This window comes from Carcharodon carcharias, chromosome 1, assembly GCF_017639515.1.
Source record: "Carcharodon carcharias isolate sCarCar2 chromosome 1, sCarCar2.pri, whole genome shotgun sequence".
In the NCBI taxonomy this organism is placed as follows: Eukaryota; Metazoa; Chordata; class Chondrichthyes; order Lamniformes; family Lamnidae; genus Carcharodon; species Carcharodon carcharias.
Genome location: NC_054467.1, coordinates 125,110,093 through 125,135,703, shown reverse-complemented (window position 1 = coordinate 125,135,703; position 25,611 = coordinate 125,110,093). Strand labels below are relative to the sequence as shown.

Here is a 25,611-nt window from a genome sequence, read left to right as displayed (position 1 = left end):
ACAGAGACAAACACCTCGGTGGGACCTATCTTTAGAATAGACTCGGGATCACAATCTGGTGGGCGCATTGCACTGTCTGATCCACAGCAGATGGCAGCAGGGACTTCCCAAGTGTCCGGCACCCAGAGGACCACTGGAGTCCAGAAATTTGCTGAGTTCGAGTCAGTTGACAAGCCTCTGGACTCAGTCATATCACAGTTGCTGGAGCTGCTAAAGCAACCTTGGGAACATCAGGAAGAGACGTCCGCTGAACTCCTCAGATTGCAAGGCATGATGGAAGAGTCTGTTCGCCTTCAGGCTGAGGTGATAGTGCTGGTATGTCAATGCACTGAGGTCAACACTGGTAGTATAGTGGCTGCCATGGAGACCATGGGCCAGGATGTCGCTCCTGCATTGCTACACCGGCTTAGCTCCATAGTTGGCCTCTAACAGTGTGTACGTGAGAGAGGTGCTGGGCAGCTCGATCTCACCCCAGCTACCCCTACCCCTCAAGGAGTCAGCTTGGGGCCCTTGAGTACCCATAAGGAGGAGGATCAGCAGGTGTCCCCCCACATCGCGGACATCCATTCAGGTGATTCCGGAAGTGTCCGGCCCATCTGAATGTTCTCTTCCTGTGACCTCAGCAGCTCTAGCTCCTGCCACACAGCAGAACCCTGAAAGCAGGCCGGAGCCATCCAGGTTTTGGCCCTCCAGAGAACGCCCGCCTCGGTCATCACAGATAGGGCGTAGCGGTTAGCAAGCTGCCTCCATCTCCGCTGTGGATGTCTGGGGAGCACCAAGGTGTAGTCATAGGGTTAGGAAAGTTAAGAAGGTGTAACTCTTTTTGTTACAAAACAAATAAACTAAATTAATGAATCAAGGGACAAAGTAAAAGGCAGCCCCTTAAAGGGAAATTGCAAAAACAAAAGACAAAATGAAAAGGAAACTTACCAACATTAAGTCAAAATGTGATTAAAGGTGTCGATAAAACACCCCAGTCCCCGCGGTGCCCACCGAGCACAGAAGGCCTAGGTGGTGCCGGCAGACACCGCGTGCTCCCTTTCCAGGGATACCTGGCTATGAACATAGCCACGTAAGAGGGGCAGACAGTCGGATCGGACGAACCCCTTAATTGGCCGCTGCCTGGACCTGTTAATGGCCAACTTGGCCAGGCCCAGGAGCAGGTTCACGAGGAGGTCCTCCTCCCTCCTGGCCCGGGTGCTGTAGATCAGGAGCGAGGAGCTGAAGTGCAAATAAAACAACAGTAAAAGGTTTTTCAAGAACTTAAAAGGGAGTGCAACCTAATACACCCTATATAAACATGGTCCATTGACTCCACAAGGCTGCAAAAGACACAGGCATCTTGGGAATCTGTGAAACAACACATCCTGTGATTGTATGGGACTGCTGCATAAAACACCCTCCACCCCAGGTCCCCAATGGAAAAGGAGAGGACACCTCCGTAGGGGACCCCCCACTGGGGACCTCTGCTGCTGGACGGCAACAAGGCACGCCAGGGCATGTCCATGCGGCAGGCGAGGGCAAGGAAGTGAAGGGCATAAAGCAGCAGCCCATACAGGATACCCCTCCATGCCGTGCTAAAGGCCATGGAGGGCATTTCCGCGAGGTGACTCAGGTTGCGGGGCACCGGCTCCCGAGGCTTGGGGCAAATGCGGAATTTCCTCCGAATGGGGGTACGCTTGGACGGAAGACCAACGTTTTGGATGGCATTGGCCGCGAGCCGGATGCCCACCGGACTCCTGGGGAATCATTCAGCCCACTCCTCCGCCACCCAGCACGTCCCCAATCCTGGTCACCCCGGCAGCCAGAGCCCTCCTCTCCACCAGCCACTGAAAAGGCTGGAGGTGCAGATTCCTGAGCAGTGGCTCTCTGACGATAGCCGCTACGCCTGACGGCGGAGAGCTGCATCGCGATGCGACCATGTTCCAGACTTTGATCAGGTCCTGGTAAAAGACGGGCAACCCCTGCAAGAAGCCACTGAGGCCCCTCTGCTCTATAAGCAGGAGCTGCACATCATAATTCAGTCCGTGCACCTGCCGGAAGAAATGCGTTGTCAGGGCACAGCATCTCAGAGGGGGCTCAACGTAAAGGTATTGCTGCAGGGCCTGAAGGCAGAAAGTCACCACCTGTGTGCATAGGCACACTAGCGCCTGACCGCCCTCCCTAAGCGGGAGACTCAGAACCTCAGCAGTGACCCAGTGCAATCTTTTGTCCCAGAAGAAGTCAATGAGCATTCTCTGGATTTTTGTGACTAAGTCCGGGGCAAGGGGTCAAAGTGACCAGCCGATACCACAACATGGCGGCGATCAGCTGGTTTACGACCAGAACTCGACCTCGGTAAGATAGCACTCGGAGCAGTCCTGTCCAGTGCCGCAGGCGAGGGGTGACTTTGGCCTCCAGCTCCTGCCAGTTCGCCGGCCAGGATTCCTCAGCAGGGCAGAGGTGGACCCCCAGACAGAAGACGCTGATCCTGCTCCAGGTGAAAGGCCTGAGCTCCTCGGGTAGGGGATCCATCTGCCACGGACTAAACAGAAGTCTAGAACATTTATCCCAGTTGATCCTGGCAGAGGACGCGGCAGAGTAGACCTCCTGGCACTCACGCATCCTCCGCAGGTCAGCCGGGTTGGTGAACATGAGGAGCACGTCATCAGCATAAGCCGAGAGGACCACCCGACTATGCAGAACCAATCTCAATAACCTTCTCCGCAAGAGGTGCAGGAAAGGCTCCATGCAGATAGAAAACAATTGGCCAGACAGGGGGCAGCCCTGATGCATTCCTCTCCCAAAGCGAAGGGGCGCCGTCAGGGACCTGTTAACCTTCACTAGACACTCTGCAGCAGTGTACAGAAGTCGGATCCGGATGATGAAATACGTCCCGAACGCGAATGCTCGCAGAGTCCTGAATAAATATTCGTGATCCACCCTGTCGAACGCCTTCTCCTGGTCAAGAGACAGAAAGGCGCTTGACAGACCAGCCCTTTGGGAAATGTGGATAGTGTCCCGTACCAGATGGCTATGATCAAAATTAATGTGGCCCGGGACTATTTAGGACTGGTCAGGGTGGATCATGTGGTCCTCCAGCACGGTGCCAGGACGAGAAGACATTGCCCTGGCTAAGATCTTGATTGTAATCCGTGCTGAGGAGGGAGACTGGTCACCAGTTCTTAAGGAGTTGGAGATCTCTCTTCTTAGGCAGCAGGGAAATCACGGCGCTGTGCCATGAGAGGGGCATCTCTCAGGTCGTGATACTCTGCCCTGGGGACTTGCCCCTGGAGAGACCGTCGAGGGCGCTGGTCAGCTCCTCCAGACTTATAGGGGAGTCAAACTTTCTGGCTCCCTCCGGGCCGACCTGCGGCAGGTCCTCCCACAAAACTCTGCAAGCATCCTCGCTGGATGGATCCAGAGAGAACAGGGCAGTGTAATAGTCTTGGGTAATGGCCTTGATGCCCTCCAGATCCGAGACAAGGGATCTGTCGTCGGCCAGCAGTGTAAGGAGCTGCTGACGGACCCTGTGCCTTTTTTCCAGTGAGTAGAAGAAGGGGGAGCCACGGTCCAGCTCCTTGAGGAACAGGATCCGTGACATCACAAACGCGCCCCGAGATCCGACGAGTTGCAGGTCCCGCAGCGCGCCCCTCTTCTCATCGTACGCCGACCGCAGGGCCAGGTCCCCATCGGGCTGATGGAGACGTGCCTCCAGGTCGAGCACCTCTTTCTCCAACTCCTCGACCCTGGATTGCCGCCTCTTTGTCGACCCCCTCGCGTACTCCTGACAGAAGACGTGAAGGTGAGCATTACCCACGTCAGACCATAGCCTCAAGGAGGGGAAACCTCCCTAACTCTGTCTCCAGCTGGCCCAGAAATGAAGGACCGAGTCCAGGAACCGCTTGTCCTCCAGCAGCAGGTTGTTAAAGTGCCAGTACGCGGACCCCGTCTGAGCACAGAACAGACCGAGCTCCGCCCACACCAGATGGTGGTCCGTGCACTGCACCCACTGCACAGAAACCGACAGAACGCAGGACACAAACGCCTTAGAAACGTAAAGGTGGTCGAGTCAGTACGCTCAAACTCCAGGTGACACGAAAACGTTGGCATCAGGGTGGAGATGTCACCAGACGTCCACCAAGTCGAACAATCCGACCAGGTCCTACAACTTACTCACTCCTGGCGAGCGGTGCTGGGCACCGTGATGGACCCTGAACTCGAGGTACAGTTGAAATCCTACCCTAAGGACGATGCGCTCGCCCGCGCCGATGAAGCTGAGACTTCCTCAAAGAAGCTCGCTTGCTGCTGCGTGCCCAGGGAAGCGTACGTATTCACAAAGTGAAGCGCCGCGCCCCCCAGAGCACAGTAAGGTGCAGCAACCAGCCTAGCACCAGCTCCCTGACCCCCAAGATCTCCAGCTGAAAATGTGGGGCCAACAAGATAGCCACCCCGCCAGAATTAGAGGCTGGGTGGTTCACGTAGAGCTCTCCTCGCCACTCCAGGAGCCACGTAGCTTTGTCTCCTGGAATGGTATGGGTTTCCTGCAGGAAGCACAACGCATACTTCCTGTCCCTGAGAAGTTCTGGGACCTGCGCTGTGCTTCCCTGCTGCCGCTGATGTTGAGGCTGGTTATGGCAGTCTTCATTGTCAGAAGTATGCGCTACCATCACCTAATGCAATTGCGATTACTCACTAAAAAATTCTGGAGCTCCCGTAAAGGGATGAGTGAGGAATCAGTGGGGGGCACCAGGGATCCACTGCCTCACCTGACAACAACTCCAAGTCGTCCCCGGTGCTCACCACCAAAACCCGTCCTCCTCCTGCTCGTTGCCTCCAGCTTCCATCCCCTCCCCCGGATTGAGCACGGGGACTGGTTCGGAGCTGCCAGTTGGCTCCACCTCCAACTCAATCCCACCCCTGGGATCAAGGGCAGAGGGGTTCTCTCTGGTCTCCTCTGGGGGATTTGGGCCAAAGGGCGACTGTGGCTCAGAGCCCCGCTTCCCCTCAGGCACCGGGTCGCCTGGTGAGTCCAAAAAAAGCTTGGGGCCTAGGATGGAGGCGCCCAGCGCTAATGGTTGGGTGGGAGCGGGGAGGCCTTTTTCAGCACTGACCTCCGATGACCCAGGGTTTGGGGCCATGAATGGCCTGGCAGGCCTGATGGCATCTCAGGGGTACAAGGTGGGTCGGGCTGAGTGCTACCACAAGGGCAATATCCTCACCGACCCCCAAGGAGCCCTGCTCAGGGGACTGCAGCAATGGGTCGGGGATATGGGCTGCCCCCAGAGGGCAGAGCAAGGACTAGCAGGATGGAGACGCCAATACGTTTTCATTGGGGGAGGAGACACTTCCGACCTCACAAGTGGCGAGGTCCTCCCCCTCCGAGGGGTGGTGCCTCTTCCTGGTTAGGTTGGGGTGGCCTCCATCTGTAAGGCTTCCGCTGCCTCCTCCAACCCCCCCCGGATCCTATGCCCTTGGGAGCTTTAGCAGGTCCATCCAGTTTGCTAAGACCACCAGCTTGGGGTCATGCACCCCATCGCCACCTGAGCCAGAAAACCGCACAGGGATGACACCCAGCACTTGGTGCTGAGGTGCCCACAGGCCCGGGAGCATGAGCCAGGGCCGGATGTTATTTTTCACTGAGCTGGTGTCTTCAGGGGTCTTGGGATCAGGGTGTTTTTGGGGTGTTCGGAGGGTTTTGGGGGCCACCTCTGCACCTTCTTACGGTGTGGATTCTCTCCCCCCACCTCGCCGGCAGCCCAGATAACATTAGCTGACTGCGAGGGAGCAGCTGGAGTGGTGGTTGGGGAAGGTGCAGCGGTGCCAGCTATAGCCGCCTGGGTGGGGCTTGCGGCCTTGGAGGTGAAGCAGTTCTTCCTAACGTGCCCCACCTCCTTGCAGGTGTGGCACCGCACGCCATCTACCGTCCAAAATACCTGGTAGGCGGCCCCCCCGAAAATTACATCAAACTTCTGTGCACTCCTCCCGGGCCAGGTGAACAAAGAACTGGCAGAGACTGGGCTCCCTGCAGCCAAGCGGGATCAGCACCACCTCGGTCCTGACCACCCCCTGCTGGTGAAGGTGGGGGAGGAGGAGCTCACCGGGAACAAAGGGCGGGACATTGGATAACACCAGCCTCTCCACGGTGGCCTCTAAAGGGTCCACCGCCAGACAGGTCATGCCCATAGTGAGCCCCCTTAGCCAGGGCCAGGTGCACCGCTTCGCTCGGACCTCAGGAAGAACACCACCTTCCTATATGTAATTGAGGCAGTGACGATGTCCAAGAGGCTGGCAACCCCAGCCAAAGCCTTCACACACACTTCTATGCTCATCTCGGGGTGAGTGTAGCTCTTTATCCTTAGGGTCTTTGTTAAGAGGCGGAACGGGGCCGCGGGAGCAGGGGTTGGGGGGGCCACAGCAGCAGCCACTCCCACATAGGTCTTCATGGGGAGCCCCGCCACTGGTGATAGTGCCACCTCCACAGCTGCCCCGGAGGGTTTGGCTGCCGGTGACCCTGTTGCAGCCGTAGGGGCTGGGCCACACCCACCCTGAGCTCTTTCTGGCAAGTCCAGACAGTATGGCCCCAGGGGGGGAGGGGGCGGGGAAGATGGCATAATTTCTCCTTCCTGGCGGTAGAGGTAGAGAGGGAAGGAAAGAGAGAGGGAAAAGGACAGGGAGACACAGGAGGTAAAGGGTGCAGGGTGGGTGGGTGTCACTCGATGGAGTGGAGCGTGGATGGGGCGCCTCGTTGTTCGTCCCGTAGAGGGTGGGCGATGTCTTCACCAGGCAGCACCAGCTACCTGGACTCAGACATGGGTGGAGTGAGGAAGGGGTGGCAAGATCTTAGGCAACATACACACCCCTTCTCCCCAGTTCTCTGCATTGGTCTTCACTCCTCCCTCTGCAAAACACACGGTTGTCTTAAGCCCAAGCCGAACAAAAGTTCCGACACAAGCGAGTTGCCCTCAGCCAGACAGGAGTCAGACATTCTCAGACGCTGTGTGAATATCTATGGAGTGTCGTCATCATGCTCCTGCAATTGAGCAACTATTAGGGTCTCCACTGCCTCTCCATGACAGGAACATTATCACAGAGGTTGCATTGCCATAAGCTAGACTGGAGTCAACCATTCACAGGTGCAATGTGAGGACTGATGGTGTCTCCTCACTGCATGTCATCATCATCCTCCACGAATCAAGCAGCGATAAGGGCCTCCCGAGTGCACCTGCCTCGTCTGGCCAGTGCGAGGGCCTCATCCCCGTCATCGCCAGCTTCGAGCACCTCCTCACCCTCATTCCCGTCGGCATCCTCCTCATCTGAGACCTCCAACTCCTCCTCAGCCAGCTCTTCTCCCCTTTTAGCGCCAGGTTGTAAAGGGCACAGCAGACGATGATAATGCGTGACACCCTCTGTGGACTATGCTGCAGGGACCCACCAGACCGGTCCAGGCACCAGAACCTCATTTTCATCATTCTGATGGTTTGCTTCACCAAGTTGCAAGTTGCAGCATGAGCCTCTGCTGCAGTCTGAGGCTGCCGCAAAAGTGTCATCAGCCACAGCTTCTGCAGGTAGCCCTTGTCCTCGAGGAGCCATCCCTGCAGCTTCTGTGGAATACATCAGGGATCTGTGACCGACTGAGAATGTAGGAGTCGTGCACACTCCCTGAAAACCATGCGCAGACCTGCAGGATGTGTTTCTGGTGGTCGCACACCAGCTGTACATTCAGTGAATGTAATTCCTAGCGGCTGATGTAATTGACCGCGTGTTGTGACATAGACCTGACCTGAGAGCAGTCGATGGCACCTGTAGGAAACCCGAGATCTGGACGAATCCAATTGCTCTTGCATTCTGGCTGTCCTTGTCCCTGCTGAAATGCACAAAGTTGTATGCTCTCACGAAGATGGCATCCGGGACCTCATGAATGCATTTGTGGGTGCCGGCTTGTGATATCCCACAGAGGTCACCTGTGCAGCCCTGAAAGGTGCCACTGGTGTAGAAATTGAGCGCCGTGGTCACTTTCATGGCCACTATGAATGGATGCCCTCCATGTGCCCAAGGTGCCAAATCCTACAGTAGTTGGCCAATTTGACTGACCAGTTCCCTAGACGTGCACAGTCTTCAGCAACACTGGTTCTCAGTCATCTGCAGGAACGAAAGGTGGCATCAGTAGACCATGGGTGTCGCAAAGCGCCGACCAGCAATGGCTCCCTGTGGCTATTCGGCGGCATGTGTGGGAGCCCCAGCCGCCCCTTCTTCCAGAGGGGGCTGTTACTGCCTCTGCGCAGCCAAGTGCCTCAGTCACTCTCGCCTCTTTCATATTCACCCTCTGTACATCACGAGACATACAGGTAGTTCACTCGGCTCCATGATCCTGATGTACTTCTCCTGTAGGATGAATGAGAGAGATACATGGTTAGCTTGGATGTACTAAGAACCTATCCTGGTTAAGTGTGAAGGCCCCTTAACACATCCCAGAGAGTGCTGGCCACTACTTGGATGGCCAGAGATTAGTGCACTGCATGGCTGCCCAAAACCCCACCCACATCTGTCGCACACCACCCGACCGATTGGCAGCAGTTTTGCCCAAGGGACTGCATGCTGTGCTCTCAGCTCAGGTGCAAGCATTCTCCCAACCCACACTGCAAGGCTGTACTGTTAGCTTGAACCATTGGGGAGACTGGTCCAAACTGGGATGATGGCATTGCAAGGGGCTGTGAGCACCTCCACCAGTGACTGCTCCATGGCCAGCTTTAGCAAGGTGATTATACAACATGCTCATCATCCAGCTGTTCTGCAGTCCACTAAAATGCTCAGTTTGTGCCCAAAGGGTGAAAAGCTCTGGAGCACATGGTGGCATTTTGATACCTCTGTGTTGCTTGAGTGGGCAGACAAGCTAGAGGCCCGACTCTAATCACATCAATGGCTGTGCCTGAACTGTCTCAGTTGCAGAGGAATGGTCACTTCATATAAGGTGTCCCTAACGCGTGGCTGCTTCCCTCGCCCATCCTACCCCCCACCCCGAATGCTTGTGCACTATATTCAACCGCAGGGCTGCCCTTGCCCACCCCCAGCCCCACCAACCTCAAGGTTGAAGTCCAGGCATATTGAGGTAGCTGCATTGCTGCCTGTAAACACTGGCAGCAGGATAATGGCATCTTCTGCGGGCTCTTCTGCCTTGGACTTCCTGTTGGCCCTGCGCCCCTTGTGCCTGTGCCTGTCCTCCCACAGGTGGCTCCCCTGGAGGCTGAATATGGACTCCTGGCCTCGTCCCCCTTCTGGCCCTCTCTTCCTCTTCAGAAGAGGTGCCTCCACTGGGCACCACAATCCCCATTCCCAGGGTAAGGGAAGGCTATCTGATACCTGGAAGGCCCCAAGTGTTATGATTCTTCCAGTGTCCTGAACTGAAGCCTGTTCTTTCTGTCAAAGCAGCTCTGAAGAGAATTGAAGTTGTCCTGTTCACACAAGCAAGCAGCAGTAAGTAATAAACCAAAGTTCTAACAACTCGCATTAGTGAGCCCACTCACCCCTCTTATCCCACCCGTGGATGAGGTTTTTAAAAATGTGGCCTACCCGCCTGCCCATTGTGCCCGTGTGATGCACTGAAAATCACACGGGCTGCGAAAAATCATTCTCAATTGCAGTCTCAAGGGCCTTAACTGATCTGTTAATTAGTGGTGGGTGCACCTCAGAACTCATACCGCCCACCTATCGAAATATCGTGATGGTACGCGGTGTTGTTGGGTGCATGCCTGATGTCATCATGCATCATTTTACATGTCGGTGTGTCAGGCCCACCCCTGCACGCCGACCTGAAAAGTCTGCCCCATGTCTTCAGACCAGAACAGCTCCAGGCAACAGATGGCCCCCTGAATGCAAAGATGACAGCAGCCCCCAAATTTAGTGACGCCTCTCTGGATGCAATGGAAGGCGGCTGCATTGTCCTCCATACCTGCTCTGGCTGCAGGAGGTCTACCAGAGTCACCAGTGGAGCCTGGGAGGCAGTGGCAATGGTTGTCAGCGCCACACGAGCACAGAGAAGATCAGCCATCCAGTGCATGAAGAGGATGAATGCTCTCATCCGTTCCACCAGGGTAAGTCAGCCACCTCATCACTCTAAATTCACAAACTCCCGAACCCGTTACACATCCACAGGGATCTCACACCACAAGGGACAATGCCACTAACTCTCTCACACATCCTCACATCTCCATCAAGCTGATATCCTTTGGAGCTTGTGTCCTCATCCCATCCATGGCTCCACTCACCACACAAACATTCCATGTAGTGCCATATATCCTCTCACACTCTCTCCATCTGTTTCAGGCAGGAGAAGCTGGCTCACATCAGCAAGGAGAGGTCCCAGACCGGGGGTGGAATGGCCAACATTAGACCCCTCACCCACTTTATGCGGTGTGCCATCACGCTGACTAGTGAGGACGTGGACCAGGCCTGTGGCAACAGTGAGGTCAGCAGCAAACACCCACATGAGTGGGTCCTGCACCACATCATCCCTCTCTCAATGCAAATTGTGAGTGCTCTCTCTCCTGCTTTGGACTCTGCTGCCATGCACTAATTTTCTCTGGTTTACAGAGAGAGCTCTGCCAAGCAACGGATGCCCTCAGCCAGCCTGTCCCTCAGCTCCATCCAGGTCCTCACCTCCAGCCAAAAGGATACCTCCTTCATTGAAGAGCTGGAAATAAGCAGCCTGGAAGACCTGTCATAGCGCTTATCCACACCCTCCACAGCTCAGAGACACACACCTTGGTGGGACCTAGATCTAGGAGCAGGCTTGGGTTCACAATCTGGTGGTCACTATATGGACATGTGTCCACAGCAGGAGGAGGCAGGTTTGGCCCAGCTCCTAAGCACACGGAGGACTGCTGGGGAAGAGGCATCAGTGAGGTCTGAGTCAAATGATGACTCTCTGGATTCAGCTTTCCAACTCATCATGGTGAGTCAGCAGAATGTGGGGGAACATCACACAGAAATGTTGGAAGCCCTCAACAGAGTGGAATGTGAGTTGGAGCAGTGTGTCCACCTGCTCTCTGAAGAAGTGGTACCCAGATGTGCGTGTATGGAGGTCTCCAAGGGGATGGCGAATAGCATGGAGACTCTGGTGCAGCAGAACACAGAGATGAGCGCAGACCTGCACTTCATCGTGGGAACTGTGCGTGAGTTCTTGCAGTGGCAACGCGAGAGGGAAATGGGCCACCTCGGTATCCCTCCCAGGTGCTCCTTCCCCTCAAGGAATCAGGCCGGGGCCCTCAGAAACCCGAAGCGAGGAGGAGTGGCAGCTGGGCACTCATGGGTCATCCCTCCAAGTCCCCTTTCCCTGTGGCCCCTTCAACCTCATCCTGTCACCACAGAGGGAATAGCTGGCCCATAGGAGGACAGCCAAATCAAGCTGGGGCCCTCAAGGCCTCAACTCCCCAGAGGACCCATACCGAAGTCATCAGAGGCAACAGGGCCAACATTGCACAGGCTGTCTCCACCCCTGCTGCAGATGTCAGGGCAGCACCTAGAAGTGGTAGGCCTAGAAAAGTTAAGAAATTCTGATCACAAGTGGTTGCAAGGATGATCACTTTATAATCTAAAAATATATTCACTTTCACTGAGTAATGTATAATGTTGTCTTTCAGCTTCATTGACTGGCTTCGCAAGTCCTCCCGCTGCATCACTCCCCACTAGCAGTTCAGCTGCATGCAGCCAAACCACAAGTGTTTCTGGAGGGAGAAGTGCATGTATGGCAGAGCCTTTCAGAGCCTTGCGCAAGCACTGTTCCACGCAGTTCATCGGTCACACTCATCTTACTGTTCCAAGCATTGTCAGTGCTGCCTGCTGGGGTTCTCTTTCAGTTCTCCATCTGAGCTGACCTGCATTTCCGCCCACCCACTGATTGCATTCCCATGCAGCCCTTGCAATATAATAGGCAAAAACAGGGAAGTCTTGCTAAAACAACATGTAATATATTTGGATTTCAAAAAGGTGTCCGATAAGGTACCACACATAAGACTACTTAATAAGAGCCCATGGTGTTGGGGGTAGTATATTAGCATGGGTAAAGGATTGGCTATCTAATAGAAGGCAGGGAGTTGGGATAAGGGGGCGTTTTCAGGATGGCAACCTGTACCTAGTGGAGTGCCACAGGGATCAGTGCTGGGGCCACCATTATATACAATATATATTAATGCCTTGGATGAGGGAATTGAATGTACTATCGCCAAGTTTGCACATGTCACAAAAATAGGTGGGAAGGCAAGTGGTGAGGATGATACAAAGGGTCTACAGAGGGATATAGGCAGGTTAAATGAGTGGGGAAAAATTGGCAGATGCAATACAATGTGGGAAAATGTAAGGTTGTGCGCTTTGGCAGAAAGACTAGAGGAGTTGAATATTATTGAAATGGAGAAAGACTGCACGAGCAGGATTTTCCCCTTGTCGGGCGGGCAAGGCGGGAAGGCCCGGGAGCGGCCGTGCAACAGCCCGCTGCCCACGATTGGGCCCTGACCGCAATTTCAAGCTGGATAGCCAATTAACAGCCAGCCAGCATGAATTGTGCGCTGGGGGGAGGAGCGGGTGTGCTCAATGAAAGCTCCCTGAAGGTACAGATCTGCCTCAGTGAGCTGAAGATTTTTCACATGATAAAGTTTTTAAAAGGAAAAGAAAGGAAAACATGTCCCCTCTTGTAACTGTCACATGACACATGAGGAAACCATGGATGAAGTGTCCTCAAAAATCCAAAGGCTTGGCCTTTTTGCCTGCCCGCCAACCATAAGGTTGGACGGATGGGGGAAAATCCAGTTTAATTAATTTATTGACTGGTTTAATATGGTCAGCGGGCATGTTGCCGACTCCCGCACACACGCCCGCCAACCGAAATATGTGTTATTTCACGCTCGTGCATGTTGGGCACGTGTCTGCGCACTGAAGTGAAAATTCAGCCTCAGAAAGCTATAGCGCAGAGGGATTTGGGGGTCCTCGTGCATGAATCACAAAAAGCTAGCATACAAGTTCGACAGGTAATAGGGAAGGTGAATGGAATGTTGGCCTTTATTTCAAAGGGGATGGAGTATAAAAATAGAGAAGTCTTGCTAAAACTATACAAGGCACTAGTTAGGCCAGACCTAGAATTCTGTGAACAGTTTTAGTCCCATTATCTGAAGAAAGATTTATAGGCATTGGAGACAGTCCAGAGAAGGTTCAATTTGTTTGATCCGGGGTCTGGAGGGGTTTTATTATGAGGAGTGGTTGAGTAGTTTGGGCCTGTACTCATTGGAGTTTAGAAGAATGAGAGGTGACCTTATTGAAACATATAAGATTCTTAGGGGGCTTGATAGGGTAGATGCTGAGAGGCTGTTTCCTCCTGTGGGAGAGTCTAGGACCAGAGGGCATAATCTCAGAGTAAGGGGGTGCCAGTTTAAGACAGAGATGAGGAGGAATTTCTTCTCTCAGAGGGTAGTGAATCTGTAGAATTCTTTACTGTAGAGGGCTGTAGAAGCTGAGCCGTTAAGTATATCCAAGGCTGATACAGACAGATCTTAATCAGTAAGGGAATCAAGGGTTATGGAGAAAAGGCAGGAAGTGAAGTTGAGGATTATCAGATCAGCAATGATCTCATTGAACGGCGGAGCAGACTCAATGGCTGAATGGCCGTCTTCTGCTCCTATGTCTTATAGTCACATGTGCCCTTCTAACAAGAGGCTCTGCTCACTTTCGATTTTGACAACATGGTAGTAGTGGAATATGTTGTTAGACCCCCTTCCCCTCCCCCAGTCACCCATGTTCTTTCCCCCATCACTAACTACTCCCCTGGCATCACCTTCCACCTCCCCACCATCAGCTACCAAACCGAACCCTTGTCTTTCCAAGATATCCAGGTGAATGTGCACGGTCCCTACCTTCCTGAGAATCCCACCTCCATCCGCGTTGACCTCCCTGACCTCCTACTTCCTCAGGTCCATGTCTGACTCCGACTCCCCACCAACCACCCTCACTGTCCTTCTACCGCTACCAATGCACCCTCACCCTCTCACCCTACCGGCCCCCTCTACCCCCTCTCATACTGACCATTCCCTCCTACCACACCCACCCTCAGTCCACCACCCAGGAGGCAGTCATTGACTCCACAGACCCATCCCTTGCACATTCACCTGGAGATCTACCTCCTTACACCCTCTCTAATCCATACTCCCTCTTACCCCCAGGCACCTTCCCCCCTCCGAACTCCCTCTTTCCCCAGGATACTTGCCTCCTCCGAACTCCCTTTCCCCAGGATAACTTCCACCCTCTGAACTCCCTTTCCCCTAGACATCTACCCCGCTCTGAACTCCCTCCCTTACATCTTCCTCCCCCCTTACACCAACCTCCTCACATGCTGCATTCTCCCCATTATACCCTTCTCCACATAGTCTCTCCTCTCCCCCTCCCAACCTCAACCCCGACACCATTGTTTCCCCCCTCCCAACCTCAACCGCCCCCCCGTATACCTTCCTCTCCCCCCACTTCACTGATCATCCGTAGCAGCCCATGGCCAAGACCATCATGTTCCAAAATAGATCTGAAGCATCAACGGAGACCTCCCACCTTCCGTGAGCTGCTTCGCAGTGGAGCCATGTCCGTGGGAACCCACTCAGCATGTGATGCACATGTTGTAGGGCTCCAGCATCATCTTCTCCTCGGATGTCCGCACTCCGAGGAAGCCCTAACAGTAAGTACTGACTTCTGCATGTCACACTTGTCCAGATGTGTTCTGGGCTTTCTGGTAAATCAGGCGTGGGGGCTGATTCCGGTCGGGCCTTACTTTGCATCCCATCACCGGGATGCTAATCAGGTTCATGCCGTCCTCCAGCAAGATTCATGTTCCGCTACGGCAGACAACATCGGATGATCCTGCTGTGCTTTCATGCTGGCGTGAAACTGATTTCTGCCCCTCACGCTGAATTGGCACCCCACCCCGTTGCCTGCCGTGACACCCAACGCCAATTGGACCGGACGATTCCGTCCACTTTATTGATCTACTAGATCAAGTCTATCAAATGTATCTGGATGGAAGCATGTCATGCATATTATAACTCAGTTAAAGCATTATTATAGCAATGGTTATTTGTTATTGTACCCTTAAGAAACATTCTGATAGCCAAAAGTCCACCAAAGCAGATTAGGAACTCAGTCATATTTTAGTACATGATGTGGTGTATTAATCATGTATTCCATTACTATATATTCATATTGAAAGTGAACTAATGAAAAACTGGTATTTACTAAAACAACAAAGCCATAAGATTCACGGTTTAAAACAAAAGAATTTCACTACACCAAAATCAAAGATCGTGTATACTAATAACTACACTCTACCTTAAATAGTTGGTTACATTAAAGATATTCAAAGTACAATGAACACAGTGACTTATTTTCTAAACTGAACTTCGTAAACCATATTTCCGTATCCATTTGACTTACACCTCCAAAAAACTCATGTCAGATACTTAACAGATATTAGAAGTTTAACCACTTGGTCTGAGGATTGTTTCAAAGATTCAAATAAGTTTTGGGATTTCTTGGACCTGCAGGTTACTTCTGGCAAGGTCTTCCCTTCAATTCTCCTCCAAACGTTCCACGGTAGTCAACTCCCCATTCAACACAGATATCACTAGCAGCCACTTCGGGTCAGAATTCTCCTGTTGTATTATTTTTTAACTCAAAGAGTGTTGCATCTAAAACTCTCTCTCTTCTCAGTTTGCATATCCCATAAATGCAATTCACTGTTAGAAGTCCTTCAGTTAACAAGTTTTAAACTCTTTTAGCCAACACACAGAAGTTCACTGAATCCTGCTTGAAAGACATGTTTCCTGCACCCAGCTTCTTCTAAAATAAAAACTAAATTCTTTTTGAAACAAAATCACACCCACAATCTACTCCCCTGATAATAAACTTCTTGTTGATCCTTTGCTATTTTATTGGTTGTAATCCAGGCAACCTGGTCACTTGATCATTTACTCAAAGAAATTCCCTTTCAGAGCAACCTAGTTCTTACAGAGACCATCACCCCAATATATAGGTTTTTCCCCAAAGCATGTAGGTCATCAGTCAAAATAATCACTGCTTTTGATTTCTTTGCCAGGCATGATTCAGACATCTCAACACTGTATTAGGAAGGTCATTCATCCTCTCTTCAGACAGGCTGCACCGTTCAATTATTTTCCAACAGAACCAAAGAAATGAAAGGTGGAATCTTGTCACCAGTGAGGAGGTCCCAACTTCAGGACTCAAAGTAGGTATTGTGAGCAGCAGAAGATAAAAGGGCATTTTGTCAGGGCCATCCAATTAATGGTTAACAGGTGTGGGAGCTGGTCAACAACAGGGAGCAGGTGGTGGAAGTCCAGGCACCTGAGAAGCAGGCATCATGTTTGAAGGGGAGACAACACTCTGATGTAAGGGAGCACAAGCAGAGAGTGAGAGGCCTGAAAAGGGTGGTGACTGTTAGAGACGAGGTCCATTGTAACGTGCAACACTCACCTCTTAAGTTCTCTCACTCCTCTTATTCTCCATACATAATATAAGATTTGGAGAGACACATCCACCTTTATGCCTTGGATGTGTTTGCCAAGTTTGCCCAGTCTCTAGCTTGTCACACGTTCATTTTGTTCACTCTCACCCTATACAACACTGGTGCTCACAATGGCTGCCAACTGCAGCAACAATAACCTGCTGCTTTCAATCTCTATAGCATCACTCAGCTTCACCCCTCTATTAGCTCATTTGCTGCTGAAATCCTCATCCATGCCTGTGTTACATCTGGATTTGATTGTTTGAACACACTCTTGGCTGGTCTCCCAAATTCTACTCTCCATAAACTTGAAGTCAACCAAAACTCTCCTGCCCTTGTCTTAACTTGCAGCAAGTCCTGTTCCCCTATCACCACTGTGCCTGCTGACTTTCATTGGCGCCCAGTCAAGCAACATCGTGATTTAAAATTCTCATTCTTGTTTTCAAATTCCTATATCACCTTGCCCCTCCTATCTCTATAATTTCCTCCAACTACACAACTCTGAAATATCTGCACTCCTCCAATTGTAGCCTCTTGTGCATTCCCAATCATAATTGCTCTGCCATTGAGTTTGTGCCTTCAGTTGCCTCGGCCCCAAGCTCCAGAATTCCCTCTCTGCCTCTATACCTCGCTTTCCTCCTTTATGACACTCCTTTAAACCTACCTGTTTGACCAAGCTTTTGGTCATCTGACCTAATATCTCCTTAACAAAAACAGAATTACCTGGAAAAACTCAGCAGGTCTGGCAGCATCGGCGGAGAAGAAAAGAGTTGACGTTTCGAGTCCTCATGACCCTTCGACAGAACTTGCCAAAGTTGGCAAGTTCTGTCGAAGGGTCATGAGGACTCGAAACGTCAACTCTTTTCTTCTCCGCCGATGCTGCCAGACCTGCTGAGTTTTTCCAGGTAATTCTGTTTTTGTTTTGGATTTCCAGCATCCGCAGTTTTTTTGTTTTTATCTAATATCTCCTTATATGGCTCAGTGTCATATTTTGTTTCATAATGCTATGAAGTTCCTTGGGATGTTTCGTTACATTAAAGGTGTTATACAATATAAGTTGTCTGTCCCTGGAAAAATTTGAAAGCTTCAAAAAAGGAAATACGTGTTCATTTGTTCCTTAACTGGGTCAATTGCCGCTTGTCACCAATAAGCATGATGTCCACCCAGCAGCCCCAGTCACCTCCAGAAAACCTTAACAACGGCAGGAACATGTAAGGCTTTTGTCCTGTTGCAGTCCCCTGCCAGTTTTCCAGCCTATACCCTCCCTGCCTGTCACACCGGATTTGAGAAAATTCTGCCTGAGTTAGATAACCATTAGGTTCTCCAGACTGACAGGTGAAGCTAGAATTTGTGGGACACATGTGGCATCCAAAGCCCATATGACAATCTCTCACTGTCATGAACAGGAAAGGCTTTCATGCCATTAAAAATACAAAATAGATATAACATAGCCAATTACTGCTCTTTCAATTATCGCTAAAGCGATTGAAGGCTTCATCAATAGTGCCACCAAGTAACATCTACACACCAATAACCAGCAACCGCTTTCTAGAGATCTTCTTGGTACAATTATCCAATATAGAGGACAAAGTAGCACAAGACACCTGTTTACCTATGCAAGTCTGTCTACCCACCTGAACAGCCATACATAACAACATTCTCCAACTATCACAATGGCTGCCAAAGACATAGGGCTGAATTTTGCGCTTGACGGGTGGGCGGATGGGAATGTTCGACTCGGTGGTGAGCAGGCAGCTGATTGTCGTCGCCGAAACGGGCTGTGTCACCATTTTGCACGGGCAGACCAATCTAGGGAGTACTGGAGTGCGCCCCCTGAGCAGTCCAGGCAATGGAAGCGCATCTTGAGAAGACCAATGGCTCTCTCCACCACAGCCCCTGTGGTGCCATGGCTCCTATTGTAGTGCCCCTCAGCTTCTGTTCTTGGATGGCGGAGAGGGGTCATGAGCCACCTTCTGAGGTGATAGCCCTTGTCACCCAGCAGCCAATCACCCAGCCAAGCCGGAGCACTGAAGAACGCCAGCACCTGAGAGTGTCTGAGAATGTAGGTGTCATGGGAGCTGCCTGGGTACCTTGCACAGACTTGCAGAATCTGCATCCTGTGGTCACACACTATCTGCACGTTCATGGAGTGGAATCCCTTCCTCTTAATGAAGGCACCGGGCTCACCTGCTGGTGCCTTGATGGCCACATGTGTGCAGTCTAGAGCACCCTGGACGCGGGGGAAGCCAGCAATTGCCGCAAAACCTCTGGCTCGCTGTGTCTGGCTTGCCTGGTCGCAGCTGAAGTGGATGAAGGTCAATGCCTGTCTGAACAGAGCATCTGTAACCTGCTTGACACAAGTGTGTACAGCTGATTGAAGTTCTGGTCTGTTGAAGGGTCATGAAGACTCGAAACGTCAACTCTTTTCTTCTCCGCCGATGCTGCCGGACCTGCTGAGTTTTTCCAGGTAATTCTGTTTTTGTTTTGGATTTCCAGCATCCGCAGTTTTTTGTTTTTATCTGACAGATATAGTTGACTGTCTCCCTTGACAGACGGAGCCTCCTTCGGCACTGCACCTGTCATATTAAGATAGCTGCTTCGCCGCCTGTATACCCTGGCAGCAGGATAGTGGCGTCTTCTGCGGCCCCTTCCACCTTGGACAACCTCTTGGCCCTGCGCCCCTTGTGCCTGCGCCTGGCCTCCCAAAGGTGGCTCCCCTGGAGGCTGATTGTCCACTCCTGGCCTCCTCCTTATTCTATCCCTCCCTTCCTCCTCAGAGGGGCTGCCTCCAGTGGAGATGTCAGAACCCATACCTAGGCTAAATGGAGGCCTCCGGAAAGCTGCAGGCCCGATGAAGATTACTGTCTGCAGAGTGCTGAGCTGAAGCTTCAAAATACAGAGAAAGCTATTGGAAATTGATCTGAACTGGTAACAATCACACAGGCAAATTTAAAACACTTTCTGCACCAAAAACTTCAGAAAAAACATGAACAACCCCTCTGAGCCCACATATCCTGCCCATGGATGAGGTTTGTTAAAAGATCAGTTACCCGGCTGCCCGTTGGGCCCATGCACTGAGGCGAAGTTAGCACGGGCTCCTCAAAATTGGCTTCAATTGCTGAGTTAAGGGCCTTAAAAAGCCCTTTAATTAATGGCGGGTGCGTGTTGCGCTTCATAGCGCGCCCGCCCACCTAATTATCGTGATACCTTTTGTTTCCTAAAAAGACTATGGGCAGAATTTTATGCGGGTGGCGGAGCCTGCTTGTCATCGCGTGACATTTTAAGTGCTGACATGCGGGCTCCGCCACCCACGCATCAAGCATAAAATTCTGCCCACAGTCTTTTTAGGAAACAAAAGATATCAACTCATGAAGTGGAATATAAACACAATGAAAAATGTTTGAATTTGGTATCTAAAGGTGTGCTCGTGTTGTGGTATTTTGCTTTTCCTGTGAAATTCTTTTTAAAAATTCATATGAAAAATGATTTATAAACTAAACATTTTTCAATAATAGAATCCAAGTGTATTGCAGCTCTTTTCTTTTAATTAAAACTGCTTTAGTCAAGCCACATTTGTAGTACATGCCAACTCTTTTAAAACATTAAATTATTCCCATATTGGGTTTTACTCACATAAAAGAATAAATATAAATTACATTTTAAGACATTATTTGTTTAGCAACATAGAATGGTCAATTATAGAAGGAGCTAACCCATTATGAAATAGCAAGAATATATGATAACAGCACAGCAAATATTCAGGACTCTACCAGTATAAACACTGGCCAACTGATGTAAAATGCTTTCTGTTCTAAACTAACATTCAATATATATATATTTAAAAAGAAACTGGAAAAGTAATTTTAATTGAATTAATTTATTTTTTTTTACAAGCAATTATGTTATTCTCAATTATACACCAGGTATGTCTGTTGCTGTGTCAAACTATACACTGGTCATCAAATGTGATTCTTATCATCATTAATTTTCACTTTTCAATATAAATAGAAGGCAGTCCATGATCCACATGCATACATTTTCTTTCACTTTCTATGTAGGCACTAAATGGCTCATCATCATACTGTTATGTTACGGTGAAGGATTGGTAAGATGATTATATATTGACTTCTGATCTCTGCAGGCAATGTATAGTTCAACTAGAAGTTGCAAACAGGAAAAGCTGTAGAAGAGGCATGACCTTCAGCGTGGAAAGATCAGCCAGTACAGCCTGTAAAAAGAACAAATGTGCTGATTAAATATACACAAAGTCCCTGCTGCAAATAATATCCTTAGAATTAAAAGTACAAAGCTCCTTATGTGCTGTGCTTGTGTTCTCAACACCCTCCTTTACAGCAGTGAAGCCATGACAATTTACACAAGTCAAGAAAGGTAGCAGTCCACTGCCTCAGACAAATATTGGGCATATCCTGGCAGGGCAGATGGGTGAATACAAAAGTACATCAATGTGCAGGGATTCTCAGCATGTTTGCCAACAAGAAAGAAAAATTCTAAGGGGAGGACCCACCATCTGTGGTTAACTAAAAAAGTTAAAGTTGGTATCAGACTTAAAGAAAAAGCATATAATTGTGCAAAGATGGGTGGCAGGTCAGAAGATTGGGCAGAATATGAAAAAAGCAATGAATGACTAAAAGATTAATAAGGAGGGAAAAATTAGACCACGAAGGAAAGCTAGATAGAAATGTAAAAACAGACAGTAAGAGTTTCTATAGATATTTAGAAGAGTTAACTAAGTGTGCGTTGGTCCTGTAGAAAGTAAGTCTGGGGAATTGATAATGGAAAATAAGGAGATGACAGATGAATTGAACAGGTATTTTGCATTGGTCTTCACTTAGTAACTTCTTAGAAATAGCTGTAAATCAGGAATTAGAAGGGAGGGAGGAACTCAAAATCACCAGGGAAGTGATATTAATCAAATGGTTGGAACTACGGGTTGACGAGTCCCCAGGTCCTGATGTATTTCATCCTAGGGTCTGAAAAGAAGTGGCCAATAAGATAGTTGATGCGTTGGTTTTAACTTTCCAAATTCACTAGATTTGTGGAAGGTTTCCAATAGATTTAAAAATAGCTAATGCAACTCCTTTATTCAAAAAGGAAGGCAGAAAACAGGAAACAATAGACCAGTTAGCTTAACATCTGTCATAGGGAAAATTTTAGAAGCTATTATTAAAAACATTTTAACAGGGCACTGAGATAAATGCAAGGTAATAAGGCAGAGTCAACATGGTTTTGTGAAAGGAAAATCACATTTAACCAATTTATTGGGGTCCTTTGAAGAAGTAACAGATACTGTGGATGAAGGGGGAATTGGTGGATGTGCTGTACTTAGATTTTCAGAAGGCATTTGATAAGGTGCCTCATCGAAGGTTATTGCGGAAAATAAAAGCTCATGTTATAGGGGGTTACACATTGGCATGGATAGAAGATTGGCTAGCTAACAGGAAACAGAGTCAGCATAAATGGCTCATTTTCTGGTTGGCAGGATCTGAGGAGTGGTGTGTCACAGGAATCAGTACTGGGGCCTCAACTCTTTACAATTTATATAAATGATTTGGATGAAGTGACCGATAGTATGGTTGCTAAATTTGCTGATGACACAAAGGTAGGTAGGAAAGTAAATTGTGAAGAGGACGTAAGGAGACTACCAAAGGATATAGATAGGTTAGGTGAATGGGCAAAGAGCTGGCAAATAGAGTGTAATGTAGGAAAATGTGAGGCTGTCCATTTTGGAAGGATGAATTAAAAAACAAGCATATTATCTTAAGAGATTGCAGAGCTCTGAGATGCAAAGGAATCTGGATGTCCTAGTACATTAATTGCAAAAGATAAGTGTGTAAGTGCAGCAAATAATTAGCAAAGCTAATAGAATGTTATTGTATTCAATTCCCCTTGCAATAAACAGGAGTATGGAAAGATGTAAATGCATTAGAAGCAGTTCAGAGAATATTTACTGGATTAATACCAGGAATGGGCAGGTTATCTTATGAGGAAAGGCTGGACAGGCTAGGCTTGTATCCACTGGAGTAGAGTAAGAGGTGCCTTGATTGAAACATATAAGATCCTGAGGGGACTTGACAGGGTGAATGTGGAAAGGATATTTCCTCTTGTGGGAGAATCTAGAACTTGGGGGTCATTGTTTCAAAATAAGGGGTCACCCATTTAGGTCAGAGATGAGGATAAAAAAATTCTTTCAGGGGGTTGAGAGACTTTGGAATTCTCTTCCTCAAAAGGTGGCTGAAGTGGTGAATATCTTTAAGGCAGAGGTAGATAGATTCTTGATAAGCAAGGGGGAAAGGTTATCGGGGGTAGGCAGGAATATGAGGTTAAAATCAGATCAGCCGTGATCTTATTGAGTGGCGGAGCAGGCTTGAGGGGCCGAGTGGCCTACTTCTGCTCCCAATTCATTTGCCTGTATGGATTGGCTCCATCCCCAAAGACATGCTCTATGGCGAACATGCTATCGGCACGAGACCAACAGGTCACCCAAGTCTGCGATGCACGGATGTCGGCAAGCAAGACTTCAAATTGACGGCACAGGAGTCGATGCATGGGAAGTGCTTGCTGCTGACCGGAGTGCCTGGAGACAAGCAGTTAAGAAGGGTGTAGAAAAAGCAGAGGACAAAAGAAACAACCATATGGTAGAACAGAGAGCCCAGTGCGAGGAAAAAACATCAGTCAACCTCGGGCCAACACTATTCATCTATGCTAGTTGCAGAAGGGGCTGCCACTCACAAATCAGCCTCTACAGCCAGAACAGACAATGTTCAATCCAGAAGTGACATACAACCCAGGCGCGGTCCATCGTCCCCCAAGACGGACAGATGTCTACTAATACTACTTCTGCTATAAACTCCCAGCTGCAAACTGTATTCTTAGAAATCAGATAAGCAACAAATTGATGCTTTTCCATGTAGGTTTCATGGCCTTATACACGTGCTAAAACTGTCATTAATATTAAGATTCGTGTACAAAATTAAAATTTTAACTAAAATCAGAAAATGCTGGAAATACTCAGCAGGTCTGTCAGCATCTATGGAGAGTTAATGCTTTGAGTCTGTGACTTATCATCAGATCAGAGTATTTTGCTTCAAGAATGGAGGAAGTGATAAACCAGGGAACTACAGGCCAGTCAGTCTAACCTGAGTGGTGGGGAAACTATTGGAAGCAAATCTGAGGGACAGAATTAATCTACATTTAGAGAGGCAGAGATTAATCAAGGACAGTCAGCACGGTTTTGTTAAGGGGTCATGTCTGATCAATTTGATTGAATTTTTCGAAGAGGTGACCAGGTGTGTAGATGAGGTCAATTTGACGTAGTCTACTTGGACTTCAGCAAGGCTTTTGATAAGGTCCCACATGGGAGACTGATAACGAAGGTAAGAGCCCATGGGATCCAAGGCAATTTGGCAAATTGGATCCAGAATTGGCTGAGTGGCAGGAAGCAGAGGGTGATGGTTGAGGAGTATTTTTGTGACTGGATGCCTGTGTCCAGTGGGGATCCACAGGGATCAGTGTTGGATCCCTTGCTGTTTGTGGTATATATAAATGATTTAGACTTGATTGTAGGAGGGTTGATCAGTAAGTTCGCAAATGGCATGGAAATTGGTGGGGCAGTAAACAGTGAGGAGGATAGCCTTAGATTACAGGAGGATATAGACGGGCTGGTCAGATGGACTGATCAGTGGCAAATGGAATTTAATCTGGATAGGTGTGAGGTGATGCACTTAGGCAGGACAAACAAGGCATGGGAATACATGATGAATGGTAGGACCCTGGGAAGTACCGAGGATCAGAGGGATCTTGTTGTGCATGTCCACTGGTCCCTTAAGGAAGTGGGCCAGGTAGATAAGGTGGTTAAGAAGGCATATGGGGCAGTTGCCTTTATTAGCCAAGGCACAGAATATAAGAGCAGGGAGGTTATGCTGGAACTGTATAAAACGCTGGTTAGGCCACAACTAGAGTATTGCTTGCAGTTCTGGAATCTGCATTGTAGGAAGGCTGTGATTGCACCAGAGAAAGTGCAGGGGAGATTTACCAGGATGTTGCCTGGGCTGGAGAGTTTTATTTATGAGGAGAGATTGGATAGACTGGGGTTATTTTCCCTGGATAAGAGGAGATTGAGGGGGGCCATGATTGAGGTGTATAAAATTATGAGGGGCATACATAGGGTAGACAGGAAGGAACTTTTCCCCTTGGTGGAGGGCTCAATAACCAGGAGGCACAGATTTAAGGTAAGGGGCAGGAGGTTGAAAGGGGATGTGAGGAAGAATTTTTTCACCCAGAGGGTGATGGGAACCTGGAACTCACTGCCTGAAAGTGTGGTAGAGGCAGAAATCCTCATAACATTTAAGTAGCATTTGGATATGTATTTGCGATGCCATGGCATACAAGGTGTGGGAATGTGCGGATTGCCACGGTCTTAGAATGATGCTCATGGTATAGCATGATATAATATAGCATGATCTGTCTAATGCTTGCAAACACCAGATGGCCATGACTAACTCGAGAAAGAATTTAGCAAACAAGTCCTTTGTTTGTACCATACTATAAAGACCTTCCAATCGAATTCGGACTTCATCTGTGGACTGGGTTCGTGACCAGTGCCAAGGAACTTGAGGATATTTCTTGATCAGCCGTTGCCAGGGGGTCCCCGACAGGCAGAAGGATGTGAGATTATTGTTTGTAGTTGTGTAAATATAACAAAGTAACATTTATAATCAGTTGTCTCCTTCGATTCCATTAATAACGGTCAGATCCGAACAAAGCGTTATACTGTATAACGTAACCCAAGGTTATAGGCCTAGTGCCGGAAAATGGGATTCGAATTGTTAGGTACTTGTTTGACCGGTGCAGACTTGATGGGCCGAAGGGCCTTTTTTGTGCTGTAGACCTCTATGACTCTACGCATGAAAATCTAAACTTGGGTCAAACTTTCAGGACAAAGTCAATGGTATAAAAATTATATCATAGGAAATTTGTAAACTATCAATGCCTCAACCTCTCATCCCAATAACGCCTGTGGTGCACGTCTTACTGATGAGTTCAACAACACTGCAATTCATCATTTA

At 49.4% G+C, this 25,611-nt stretch overlaps 1 protein-coding gene across 1 annotated transcript in view; it reads right to left on the bottom strand.

The window, feature by feature from the left end:
• Window positions 1–20,052: 20,052 nt before the first annotated feature.
• Window positions 20,053–25,611, bottom strand: part of tbc1d19 (TBC1 domain family, member 19) — a 168,076-nt gene continuing 162,517 nt past the window's right edge. Inside the window, exon 21 of the mRNA XM_041182732.1 lies at window positions 20,053–20,753. Within this exon, the coding sequence (XP_041038666.1) occupies window positions 20,679–20,753 (75 nt within the window). The 3' untranslated portion in view covers window positions 20,053–20,678. The remainder of the gene's footprint in view (window positions 20,754–25,611) is intronic.